This window comes from Pecten maximus, chromosome 2 (assembly GCF_902652985.1).
Source record: "Pecten maximus chromosome 2, xPecMax1.1, whole genome shotgun sequence".
Taxonomy (NCBI): domain Eukaryota; kingdom Metazoa; phylum Mollusca; class Bivalvia; order Pectinida; family Pectinidae; genus Pecten; species Pecten maximus.
In genome coordinates this window covers 26219774-26234965 of record NC_047016.1, presented here as the reverse complement: position 1 = coordinate 26234965, position 15192 = coordinate 26219774, and the positions used below count along the sequence as shown (strand labels likewise).

General features: G+C 36.1%; 1 protein-coding gene across 1 annotated transcript in view; it reads left to right on the top strand.

The window, feature by feature from the left end:
- Positions 1-746: 746 nt before the first annotated feature.
- Positions 747-15192, top strand: part of LOC117321650 (xanthine dehydrogenase/oxidase-like) — a 43722-nt gene continuing 29276 nt past the window's right edge. The window contains exon 1 of the mRNA XM_033876157.1: positions 747-1148. Coding sequence (XP_033732048.1) covers positions 1104-1148 — 45 coding nt within the window. The 5' untranslated portion in view covers positions 747-1103. The remainder of the gene's footprint in view (positions 1149-15192) is intronic.

Genomic DNA, 15192 nt, shown 5'->3' with positions numbered 1-15192 from the left:
AAAATCACTCACAGGACACTCATTCCTCACAGGACACTCGCGTGTGTAGTGCACCGTAACTTCGCCGATAGATTTGCATATATTTGCATTATATGCCCTTGTCCAATCATAGTCAAATTTTGCGTGCTAATATGTTCTATGTTCATCTGTATGCTAGAGAAAAAATAATTTTAAAATGTCTATTAATGAATCGCGGGGCGTGAAAAAACTCTCACAGGACACTCATTCCTCACAGGACGCTCACATGTGTAATGCATCGTAACTTTGCCGGTACATTAGCATAATATGCACTCGTTCAATCAAAGTCAAATTTGGCAAATTAATCGGTTAGATGTTCATCTGTATGATACAGAAAAAGAAAAAAATATTCGAAAATGTCACTTAACGAATTGCGGGGCGTGAAAAAACCTCACGGGACACTCGCATGTGCGCTGCACCGTAACTTTGTCGTAAAAAATGCATAATATGCACACGTCTAATCAAAGTGAAATTTGGCATGGTAATGGGTTCGACGTTCATCTGTATGATACAGAAAAAATTATTTAAAAATATTACTTAACGAATTGCGGGGCGTGAAAAAACTCTCACAGGACACTCATTCCCCACAGGTCACTCATTAGGTGGACCGCCTATTACAGTTCATTGGGAGGGGTATGTAGTACATGTACAGTGCATTGTTCTATTGCCACCATAGGTGTCTTGGCTTATTGGGCTCCATGTTCTGACCCTGAGTAACTATGTCACAAGGATTATAACGGTTTAATAGCGGTACGATAAAGGTCAATATATATTACGGTATCTGGTCACTACACGACTACATGTATTATAGGCCAGTATTTGTCAGGTCTCGTAGCTAACCCGTGTGTGAACCTCTTAGCTGTTCTTGATAACGTCCATGTTATTATACATATTCATGTAAAATGAATAAGATGTCAATCAAAAATCCTGCTTTAAGGAAAATGCACCAATACATTTCTGAAATGCTGTAGCCTATATAACTAGTCAAGCTTATACACCATATACATGTCGTTGCATAACAGAATGTCACGTGGTACAGTAAATCTGCACATTCTCTTTAGTTCAGGACAAAAGTCGACATCAACATGGACTCTACAGATCCTCTTGTGTTTTTCGTCAACGGTAAAAAGGTATTTATATTATATATCCTTACATTTTGTCATGCTGCTGCAGTTAACTTACTTGTAATATATTTCTTCATTTACAACATGTACGCAGAACTTTCTTAGCTATGTCATATGGTTTAGTAAACTCGTTTTATACTTTCCATATGACATAGTCACTCATGTAAGATCCTCTATTCCTTTAGCCCGAGTTTTCTCTGGCCCTGTCACCATGTGTACCAGACATGGTGACAGGGCCAGAGAAAACTCGGGCTACTATTCCCTGAACGTATGCCAAAGAGTGGTCATAAGTGAAGGGCAGTGTAAACTCGCCTGCTTTTCCATCCGAATCATGGTGCGACGCCCCGACTGTTTCTATCTGACCACCGTTTTCTGAGCTCTCCGGTTTCAGCATTTTTGCCCCACCCAATCCTAAAATGTCCATCTTTCAGTTGATAAGCACATCTTCTTTTTTAACAATTAAGATTGATAATTGCATTAATTAATCAACAGAGTTAAATTCTGTATGATCGACAATAAAATGTGGTCACATGCCATGCAGGTGAAACGAAAGAAATAACTTTCGAGGACATTTTGTATTTCTAGACTAATATGAATACGATAGAGTATGCTAATTTTGTACTTTTGTTGCGTTTACTTTAAAAAAAGAGGTTGTGCTTGTTGAAGATGGTATGTGCAACTGTATTAGACCCACTCGAAACACTTACAAAATACGAACTGAGATACACTAGTACGCACTTCAGCCTTTATGATGGATATGTAGTTATGTAATTCGAATACATGTACATGTATAATGTAATTTACATACGTCGTACATGTATAGTGATAATTTACATACCACGTAAGGTAGCGTTGCACTAACAGGCGTCTTAGAAGACACGGCCAACACTCGAGACACCCGTCCTATGTGTTATCAGTTTTATAAACACTCCTCAGCTGGGGTTATCAGTCTACGTGTGAATGGCAGTCAAGATAACTGACCTACCTTTCTCAAAACAAATACTGGTATTACAGGTGTAACGCACACATCCATAATTGCTATGGATACTGAATCACTGGATGACATCAATCCAAGTCTTGGGTGACTTCTGTAATGTATTATTCCAATATCATTTTTTTCTTCATAAGCACCTGGATCCCAGGTTAGCTATAACTAATGAATAAACCGGACGCATTTTTTTTTACCAACACCGAGGAAAAAATTAAACTGTGAAAGAATTATAATTGTGCGCTTATTTCAATTCGATATGACAAGGCAAAGTGATGTTTATTCCGGTTAAATGTTTATTTATCTTATATCAGTATGACATCTCAAATATTTTATTGTAAATGGTTATTTCAGTATATTGCTACAATAAAACAAATTATAATACAAATTAGCTGACATGTAATATTGATAATAAATATCTCTGTCTGCATCTTCATAGTAAAAGTATTATTGATATTTTGATGTTTTTATATTTCTTATATGTCGAAATCATTCCCTACGCTGATAGTTAAAGAGACAATTTAGTCAAGTTTGTTTACTTTTTTATAATTTCACTGATTATTTCATGAAATTGTACTTCTGTACTCCTTATGAAATAGCCTTAGCCAGATATTGATACAAGCTTAAGGTTTCCATGTGTTTTTAATTAATTGTAAGGGGGGTCCTTATCGTATAACCATACGATTATAACTCTACACACTTTGACTTGTATACACCATTTGCTGAAAATGACCCCGGTTCCAAATTTAACGTTGAAAATGGACCCCATATCATATTAACCCTTTTCAGTATTAGATTTTCAAAATGACACCAGTTCCATATTCAAACGTTACAGTGGATCTCGGTTTGTAAATAATTTACCGAAAACATAGTTAAACAAATCTATGTCGATCAATATCGGATACATGTTTGATGAATAGCTTATAATACTTAAAATTTATACAAAATGTCATTATATGTGTTACCAAAGGTCAAAGGTCAATGTCGTTAAAATATGCATATGCATAACAGTTTGAAGTTTATACCAAAGGTCATTAAAATGGACACAAAAGGTCACAAGTCAGATTCTTTATAAATATGGACCAATGTCGTATACATGTCATATGCATGTCTTATATAGTTAAAAGTTACACCAAAGGTCATAGGTCATTTTTTTTATCAATGTCGATCAATATCGTTTTCGTGCTATGTGAATATCTTATAGCCGTGATAAGTTATACCAAAGTTTATTAAATAGGTTACCAAAGGTCAAAGGTCAAATTATTAATCAATGTCGACAAATATTTTATACATTTCATATGCATATCATATTACAGTTTGAATGTATACCAAAGGTCATTATATGGGTCACCAAAGGTCACAGGTCAAACTCTTAATTAATTTGGACCATGTACATTTCATATGCATATCTTATAACGGTGATAAGTTATACGAAAGGTCATTATCTGGGTCACCAAAGGTCAAAGATTAAATTGTCTATCAATGTCGATCAATATCGTGTACATGTCATATGAATATCATATAACAGTGATGAGTTAAAGCAAATGTCATTATATGGGTCACTAAGGGTCAAAGGTCAAACTATTAATCAATGTCGATCAATATCGCATTCATTTCATATGCATATCATATTACAGTTTGAATATATACCAAAGGTCATTATATGGGTCACCAAAGGTCACAGGTCAAACTCTTAATTAATTTGGACCAATGTCATCTACATTTCATATAGTTAAAGCAAATGTCATTATATGGGTCACTAACGGTCAAAGGTCAAACTATTAATCAATGTCGATCAATATCGCATTCATTTCATATGCATATCATATTACAGTTTGAATATATACCAAAGGTCATTATATGGGTCACCAAAGGTCACAGGTCAAACTCTTAATTAATTTGGACCAATGTCATCTACATTTCATATGCATATCTTGTAACGGTGATAAGTTATACGAAAGGTCATTAAGGTCACCAAAGGTCAAAAGTTAAATTGTTTATCAATGTGGATCAATATCGTGTACATGTCATATGGATATCTTATAACAGTGATGAGTTATATCAAAGGTCATTATATGGGTAACCAAGGGTCAAAGGTCAAATTGTTAATCAATGTCAATCAATATCATGTACTTGTATAGGGACATCTTATTTAAAGTGATGCTAATGGTCATTATCTTGGTCACTAGCTGTTACGAGTTAAAGTGTTAATCAATGTACATAAGTATTATATACATTTTATATACACTTCTCATAACAGCCTAATGTGATATCAAAGGTCACCTGAGGTCACAGGCCATTTTATTATACATTGTATCATGTAAGCATATCTTATCGCAACGTCTATGACAATATAAACTGGTACCGAGATCCAATACTTTTATGTGGTTCACTATTCAACGGGAATGTAAAGACAATTTGATATTTGGTTCCGTTTTCCACGGCATCCCGGTTCCATTTTCAACGTTGAAATTGGAACCGGGTTCCATTTTCCACGGGGGTCCATTTTCAACGTTACACCGGCCGTATACATGTGTTTCATGAACACGATATCGGGTTACGGGTCTCATACAGAAGGTAGACAGTGAGTGGATCACAGGGGCCTGACTCCTTTTATAAAATAATAACATATAACTTAAGAGTACATATAAATGAGAAAGGTTCTGAACCCCCCCCCCCCCCCCCCAGGCTTGAAATCTGATGTATTTATTTCTAAGTACCGTAGCTTCGGTTGTATTGGGTGGATTTTTTCGAAGTAGGCCTTACATTGAAGAGAAATGGTCAATCTTTAAAATAAGCCATAACATGTTGTCAATTTCTCGATATTAGTTTACAAAATCGGGCGTGAAACTTCAAAATTCTCTCGATTTTGTTTACTCGGACAAGTTGACGTATCGGGGTCACCACACTTTGACTCTATTGGACATAGCTTTAATACGAAGTCCACGGGTTAACCGAATACAACTATTACATACACTTACTTTATGTATTCGAGCACCCTATCGACGGCCCCGGGACTTTTTATGCATACTGATAGCAGATTTTCCCCTTGAGTAGCCATGTTGTGCCAGCCGCGGTAAATTTAAACAAGCATTCTGATTGGTTAAACACATTGCTATAACCAATCATTTATATGTACTCTTATATGTTATTATTTTATAAAACGAGTCAGGCACCCGTGAGTGGATGAATAAATATATGGAGAATTACTGTCAGGACATGACGGTTGCGACAACAATGAGAAGTTGCGAGCGAGTTTGCCGAGATTTGACCTAGATCTAGATCGGCCTACGGAATGTCGCGGTGCGATATTTTTGTTCTGTACAACTTCTATTATCATAATTCCATTCGTACTTGTTATAAGTATTGTTCTTATTACATCATGGATGAAATAAATCACCTAGGTGGGTGTTAGCGTTTGTTTGCAGGAAATGCAGCCGGTACATGGTACTATTGTAACATAAATAATATAGACTGTAATTAAGGTTATATTAATTTTTTAAACGGGTTGTGTTAGCGGCAGATAGCAGATAGTCTGGTAGAGTGCTAAGTATCCTCTTCCACCGTGTTCGGTGACCACATCTTTCCATACTAATCGTATATTCTGGGTCAGGTGAAGGCCGTATACGTGTGTTTCATGAACACGATATCTGGTTACGGGTCTCATACAGAAGGTAGACAGTGAGTGGATGAAAAAATATGGAGAATTACTGTCGTGACAGGACGGTTGCGACAACAATGAGAAGTTGCGAGCGAGTTTGCCGAGATTTGACCTAGATCTAGATCGGCCTACGGAATGTCGCGGTGCGATATTTTTGTTCTGTACAACTTCTATTATCATAATTCCATTCGTACTTGTTATAAGTATTGTTCTTATTACATCGTGGATGAAATAAATCACCTAGGTGGGTGTTAGCGTTTGTTTGCAGGAAATCCAGCCGGTACATGCAGTTTTTACGGGGCCCCTTAGGGTAATTTACTAGGGATTATATCCGAATTCTTGCACTGTTTTACTTCTATGAATAATTATCGCTGTGGATGAAGGAGAAAAATATCACTTGGAAAGCCTACTTCATGACATTATATGGCTTTTTCAAGATTCCTCAATTCTTTATACTTTTATCTATACAAAACGTTTGGTTAGCTCAATCTCTGTAAATGTACAAAAAATGCAAGAAAAATAAATAGAGGGGGGCAATAGCCGTACTCAATTTATTTGTTACAAGAGTAACTAAACTAAGTTTCAAATTGCTGCTTATTAGCAAAATGTTATCAAATAAATCAACAATATTTTATATAAAATGCTAGTCCAGTAAGAGACCTATAATATCATTATTTAGTTCTATAGTCCATCACTTGTAAGTTATATGTGTAAATATGAATTACAAAGACTAAGAGGTCATGAGTTGATAGTTTTCACAGCACAACAATATCTGACATTTACAATTACATATGTAAAAAGAATGTTCTGCATGTAATCACAGCACAACACACATTTCCAAACCCACGCTTTTATATGTTTATATCGATGTGTACACATTATATACATGTATTTATACCATTTGCAACGACCGTGGACTCCTCTTTTGAGGTTATTCCAGTACAAGATTTGCACAATCCGGCCTCTTCGCCGATCTCAAAATATACAAAGCCATAGTTCATATAATACTAAATTATAATATAGATAAAATGTACATGGTACTATTGTAACATAAATAATATAGACTGTAATTAAGGTTATATATATTTTTTTAAACGGTTTGTGTTAGCGGCAGATAGCAGATAGTCTGGTAGAGTGCTAAGTATCCTCTTCAACCGTGTTCGGTGACCACATCTTTCCATGCTAATCGTATTTTCTGGGTCAGTTGAAGCAGAGACGTACCGGCGTAACGTTGAAAGTGGACCCCCGTGGAAAAATGGAACCGTTGAAAATGGAACCGGGATGCCGTGGAAAACGGAACCAAATAGTAATTTTTTTACATACCCGTTGAAAATGGACCCCGTTGAATAGTGAACTACATAAAAGTATTGGATCTCGGTACCAGTTTAAATTGTCATAGACGTTGCGATAAGATATGCTTACATGATACAATGTAAATAAAATGGCCTGTGACCTTAGGCGACCTTTGATATCACATAATGTCATGAGAAGTGTACATTATTTATATAAAATGTATATAATACTTATGTACATTGATTATCGCTTTAACTAGTGACAACGTGTGACCCAGATAATGACCATTAGCATCGTTTAAATAAGATGTCTCTATATATGTATACGATTTATCGACATTGATTGATAATTTGACCCGTGACCTTTATTGAACCAGATAATGACCTTTCGTATAACTTTCCACTGTTCTAAAATATGCATATAAAATGTATACGATATTGATCGACATTGATAAATGATTTGACCTCTGACCCTTGGTGACCAATATAATGACCTTTGAAATAACTTAACACTGTTACAAGATATTCATGTAACGTGTACACGATATTGATCGACATTGATTAACAATTTGACCTGTGACATTTGGTGACCCATATAATGACATTCGCTATAACTCATCACTGTTATAAGATATCCATATAACATGTACACGATATTGATCGACATTGATAAACAATTTGACCTTTAGTGACCCACATATTGACATTTGTTAAAACGTATCACTGTTATTAGATATTCATATGACATGTACACAATATTGATCGAAATTGATAAACAATTTAACCTTTGTCGACCCAGATAATAACCTTTGGTATAACTTATCACCGTTCTAAGATATGCATATAAAATGTGTACGACATTGGTCCACATTAATTAAGAATTTGACCTGTGACCTTTGGTGACCCATATATTGACCTTGGAAAACACTTAACACTGTTACAAGATATTCATGTAACATGTACACGATATTGATCGACATTGATTAACAATTTGACCTGTGACATTTGGTGACCCATATAATGACATTCGCTATAACTCATCACTGCTATAAGATATCCATATAACATGTACGCGATATTGATCGACATTGACCAATAAATTTGACCTTTGACCTCTGGTGACCCAGATAATAACCTTTCGTATAACTTATCACCGTTCTAAGATATGCATATGAAATGTATACGACATTAGTCCACATTAACTAAGAATTTGACCTGTGACCTTTGGTGACCCATATAATGACCTTTTGTATATATTCAAACTGTAATGTGATATGCATCTTCTACTGTTTACGATATTAATTAACAATTTGACCCGTGACCTTTGGTGACCCATTTAATGACCTTTGCTATAACTCATCACTATTATAAGCTAAAATATATATACGATATTGATCGACATAGATATGTCCAATTACGTTTTCGGTAATTTATTCATAAACCAAAATCCACAGTACGTTGGAATATGGATCCAACAACGTACTGACCATTTCCATATCATTTGCTGAAAATGACCCCGTTTCCATATTCAACGTTGAAAATGGACCCCACGACATACTGACCCATTTTCATATTATTTGATGAAAATGACCCCAGTTCCATATTCAACGTTGAAAATGGACACTACAACATACTGACCCATTTCCATATCATTTGCTGAAAATGACACCATTTCGATATTCAAACGTTACAGTGGATCCTGGTTTATGAATAAATTACCGAAAACATAATTGGACAAATCTATGTCGATCAATATCGTATACATGTTTTATGAATAGCTTATAATAGTTAAAATCTATACAAAATGTCATTATATGTGTCACCAAAGGTCACAAGTCAGATTCTTCATAAATATGGACCAATGTCGTGTGCATGTCATATGCATATTTTATATAGTTAAAAGTTAAACCAAAGGTCATTATATGGGTCACCAAGGGTTAAAGGTCAAATTATTAATCAATGTCGTATACATTTCATACGCATATCCTATTACAGTTTGAAGATATCCCAAATGTCATTATATGGGTCACCAAAGGTCACAGATCAAATTTTCAATCAATGTCGATCAATATCGTGGACGTGTTATATGAATATCTTATTACAGTCATAAGTTAAACCAAGGGTCATTATATGGGCCACCAAAGGTCAAATTGTCAATCAGTGTCGATCAATATCGTGTACATTTTATATGCATGTCATATAACAGTTTGGAGATATACCAAAGGTCATAATATGGGTCACCAAAGATCGAATTTTTAATCAATATTGATCAATATTTTATGCTTGTTAAATTGCATACAGACTTGTATCTGATAACAGAGCAACATGTACATGTGGCTCACTTTTCAACGGGTTCCGTTTTCAACAGGCTACACGTGGAAAAGAGAGACCTGATGGGGTCCATTTTCAACAGATTTGCACGGCGTCCCGGTTCCATTTTCAACGTTGCCCATTTGTATGCAAACTGTGAATAAACATGTTTTGTCGATTTGAATCATCAAAACAATCATTCATCATTGAATATATTAATTACAATACATATTTAACAACTGTTTGCCACGCATGTTAATGTGAAATTAGATCTACCGTGTCGTCACTCAGTGCTTCGATCGCGTGGATGTGTTGACCGCAGATTATTTTGTCTGGGTATATTCACGGTGGATTCACGAGCGTCTACGACGCGGGTCCGAAAGTTTTGGAAAGTTTTAAAGTATTGAAAATATTAAAGTGGAGTTCAAACAAAGTCGATGGTCCGGTCCCCATCTGTGCCCGATGTGTCAGTGTCACTAGATGGTTGTACTATATATACAAGATGCATTTGACTTCATATTGAAACAATTTTTTTTTCTTATTTTTAGCTATCCTTACTAACGAAAAGATCGTTTACATGTATATATTTACATTTGGATGGCAAAGCCAGGATATAAACAAACTAAACAAATTTGCAGTCTATGAGAGTATAACTGACACCCAAAGCGTGACACCATTCTATGCATAACTGACACCCAAATCGTGCATTCGGGTGTTATTCATACGCGACCGGATGTACGGACGGGATCCCCCGTAACTACTTGCAACCAATGTAAACAAATGGCATCTTATCATTGCTCATCATGCTATCGGATAGAGTACGAGACCAGAAAACAAATCTTAAAATGTAAAACGAAAATAAAGGTAAGAATGGTTAACAATCACGAAAATGGAAATAAAACAAGATTTAATAAACACATATGTTGACAGATATTTGTTCCGGGGCCAGAGTGGAAAATCATTACACACCACATTGTTTGCGCGCCACCGCCATCCAGTGTTTGAATGACAAAAAATTTGAAACCCGACACATCATGTTTATGTCAAATCATAAGAACGAGGCTTCTCTCCGGTCGTACAATAGAACAGTTTCTTCTTCACAAAAGAAAGCATCAAGTGGTGCATTATCGTGTCTAACGCATCCTAAACTTGAAACAGCCATGGTACCCGTCACAAGCAACGTTGTCGCTGAAGCTCGTCTAACTCCCTCGGCCATTGTCACTTCTCTCATTGGTCGTATCCCTGACACCGGTGCTGTTGTAGCTACTATAAACTGTAATCAGGTTTCCATGCAATCAAAGAACATGTTTACATCTGGTTTTTTGGCGAATTCCACTTTCTCCCACTGCACATTCAACTTTCATAGCTAAACTCTGTCAATGCTGTCAGCCGTTGCGTGCGCGTGGTGACGGGTGAAATTTCCATCCGCATAATTGTTCCGGATGGTAAATTTAAAAAAAAATCCGAAATCGTTAACAAACTGAATAATCCATCCGTATATTCTGAAATACTGACTACCAATATTATTGATATTGTTATTAAAATATCTGATGATGTTTTCAGTATTTTTTTAATTATTTCCACGCACTATTTTTTTAATTTTTTTTGCCAATCAGCACGTGAATCACAATAGGCTGTTCAATTTGTTGACCTCTGACAATGGAAACGTCGGTAAAAGTCAGATTTCAAATTATAATGAAAATTAAAGTTGAAATCGAAAAGAAACTAATATAGAAAACGTAAATATAAGCAATAAACTGTCTTTTTATGGATTATATGGTCTATATAGATGCCAGAGCTTTGCAGACAATCATTTCATAATGCGCTAGCGCGCATTATGAAGATTGTCTGCAAAGCTCTGGCATCTATATAGACCATATAATCCATAAAAAGACAGTTTAATGCTTAAATATTTACATTTGGATGGCAAAGCCATGATATAAACAAACTAAACAAATTTGCAGTCTATGAGAGTATAACTGACACCCAAAGCGTGACACCATTCTATGCATAACTGACACCCAAATCGTGCATTCGGGTGTTATTCATACGCGACCGGATTTACGGACGGGATCCCCCGGAACTACTTGCAACCAATGTAAACAAGTGGCATCTTATCATTGCTCATCATGCTATCGGATAGAGTACGAGACCAGAAAACAAATCTTAAAATGTAAAACGAAAATAAAGGTAAGAATGGTTAACAATCACGAAAATGGAAATAAAACAAGACTTAATAAACACATATGTTGACAGATATTTGTTCCGGGGCCAGAGTGGAAAATCAGTACACACCACATTGTTTGCGCGCCACCGCCATCCAGTGTTTGAATGACAAAAATTTTGAAACCCGACACATAATGTTATGTCAAATCATAAGAACGAGGCTTCTCTCCGGTCGTACAATAGAACAGTTTCTTCTTCACAAAAGAAAGCATCAAGTGGTGCATTATCGTGTCTAACGCATCCTAAACTTGAAACAGCCATGGTACCCGTCACAAGCAACGTTGTCGCTGAAGCTCGTCTAACTCCCTCGGCCACTGTCACTTCTCTCATTGGTCGTATCCCTGACACCGGTGCTGTTGTAGCTACTATAAACTGTAATCAGGTTTCCATGCAATCAAAGAACATGGTTACATCTGGTTTTTTTTGGCGAATTCCACTTTCTCCCACTGCACATTCAACTTTCATAGCTAAACTCTGTCAATGCTGTCAGCCGTTGCGTGCGCGTGGTGACGGGTGAAATTTCCATCCGCATAATTGTTCCGGATGGTAAATACATTTTTTTAAAATCCGAAATCGTTAACAAACTGAATAATTCATCCGTATATTCTGAAATACTGACTACCAATATTATTGATATTGTTATTAATATATCTGATGATGTTTTCAGTATTTTTTTAATGATTTCCACGCACTATTTTTTTTTATTTTTTTTGCCAATCAGCACGTGAATCACAATAGGCTGTTCAATTTGTTGACCTCTGACAATAGAAACGTCGGTAAAAGTCAGATTTCAAATTATAATGAAAATTAAAGTTGAAATCGAAAAGAAACTAATATAGAAAACGTAAATATAAGCATTAAACTGTCTTTTATGGATTATATGGTCTATATAGATGCCAGAGCTTTGCAGACAATCATTTCATAATGCGCTAGCGCGCATTATGAAGATTGTCTGCAAAGCTCTGGCATCTATATAGACCATATAATCCATAAAAAGACAGTTTAATGCTTAAGTAAACGTCAAACTTGACGCGTGGGAATACAAGCCGGACCGGTGCAAACATGTGGAATTGGTGTGAATGCGCAATGAAAATTTTCGTTTCTGTTTTGATTCCCCCCCAATAAAATACGAATGGAATATGTTAGAATTAACAACGATATAACGATAAAGAAATGACACGTTTGCAATATATTACATTAATTGAATAAAAAAAAAAAAACGATGTGTCTGGGGAACTATATTTTGTGTATTGCTGTAATTGATAACCTTTTCCGCCAAATTGGAATATCCTGCTGTAATATCTATTCGTATAACGCCGGAAAAAGAATTTGCCGATTTCATTTTTAACAACATTACATGAAAAAACACTGGTTGAAATGTAAATATAAGGAAGAATTCTTGTTTTTTATCGTTTACTGGTGTCAGAAACGTATATATCAGATATACAAGTCTCTGCTGGTGTGTAAACTGCATTTTTAGGTCACCTGAGACAAAGTCTCAAATGACCTATTCTAATCGCCTTTTGTCCGTCGTGCGTCGTGCGTGGTCCGTCCGTAAACAATTTACATTTTCAACTTCTTCTCCAAACCCACAGAACCAAATTCAATGAAATTTGGCAGGGAGCTTCTATGGCTAAAGGTCAACTAAACCTGTGAATTATATGGTCCCCATCCCCCAGGGACCTGAGGGGCGGGGCCAAAAAGGGTCAAATTGACTAAAACTTCAAAAATCTTCTTCTCTACTCTCAGATCAGGTGAAATCAAACACTCTTCATAGATGAAAGGGTCTTGAGGTGCTTTACCAAAATTGTAAATTTCATGACCCTGGGGTCTTACGTTTGCCCCTGGGGAGGGGGTAATCTTTACTATAGTTTATAAAGGGAAATCACATTTTTGACTATTATTTGTTGGATTTGTATTGGAATTCATTCTAACTTGGTTCAAATTATCAGCATGGGATGACAGTTTGATGGAATGTACATTTTGGCCCTGGTTGACCCCCAGGGGCTGATGGGCGGGGCCAAAAAGGGTCAAATTGACTGAAATTTCAAAAATCTTCTTCTCTACTCTCAGATATGGTAGAATCAAATACTCTTCATAGATGGAAGGGTCTTAAGTTGCTTTACCACAATTGTGAATTTCATGACCCTGGGGTCTCACGTTTGTCCCTGGGGATGGGGTAAACTTTACTATAGTTTATAAAGGGAAATAACCTTTTTGACTATTATTTGTTGAATTTTTATTGGAATTCATTCTAACTTGGTTAACATTATCAGGTTGGGATGACAGTTTGATGGTAGGTACATGTAGTTATAGGGAAATCACATTTTTGACTGTCATTTGTTTTAGTTGTTTTGAAATTCATTCTAAATTTGTAAAGATTATCAGCATGGGATGACTGCTTAATGGTATGCACATGTTGGCCCTGACTGATCCCAAAAAGTGTCAATCAAATTTACTGAAATATTTCAAAAATCAGGTGACCGTTAAGGCCCATGGGCCTCTTGTTTTAAATTCCAATTCGGCGATTTCGCCGCATGTGTGCACCGGTCCGGCTTGTATTTCTACGCGTCAAATTTGACGTTTACACACCTGTAAACGATGTTTTCGTTAGTACACGCACCGGAAATGTAAATATTTCAACATGACGTCATTTAAAATATCTGCACAAAATGCAGTTAAAACACCAGTAACGATAAAAAAAACAAGATAGTATTCCTTAAATATTCTCGTTAATAGACAAAGGCAGCATTAATAACATTTCAGAATTATTGTGAGACAGGATATATCGAATTCAAAATCCATATCAGGATAATGCTGTTTATTGTTCTAATGCTAACATGACACTTTTTTCCAGTCACAAGACTTGATGGTATATACATGTAAAGTTGAAGTGAGGTTTACATTGACCACATGCCATTCGGAATTGGGCGCCGTGGTACTTGTATGAATATGTAATTAATTTGTTTATTATTGCGCCTCGTCAGAGATAGTAGCGTACCATGTTTGCTCAGTTCTTTAACGCGGACGGCGACAATACGACCACAACACAGAAGCGACATACAAAGGCATGCTTCTTTCTCAAATCAGCTACATGGCCAACGGGTATAATTCGGGCTGGCCCTGCTGGACACTTTTCTCCACTTATGTCAGTGTTTGGCTTTTAATTCGCAGTCACTGATACTTTAGGACTGAATATTTTCATCGACAGCTTTAAAGAAGATTCGTATGTGTTGACACACAAAATGTGAAAAAGAGCAAACCTTTTAAATATTTTTTCCACATAATATCAAATGCCTGTCATTGACTTTATCATTTTAAAAGAACTATTTAAGCCAAGTGTTTCTGATCAATAATAGAACGTTGCAATGATTCATTTATTTCTCATCACTTCTCACACGCCATTGACACGCGTCTCCAAAGTATGATAAACTATATTTTTCAAACAAAGTGTTATTATCATGATCATACGACTGCCGTTATTTCAAATATCGGCGAGCACGAATTATTAGGGAAGGCCTACTTCGGCTTACATGTGCAGGTAAGTTTACCGTACACGGTCTCGGAGGAAAG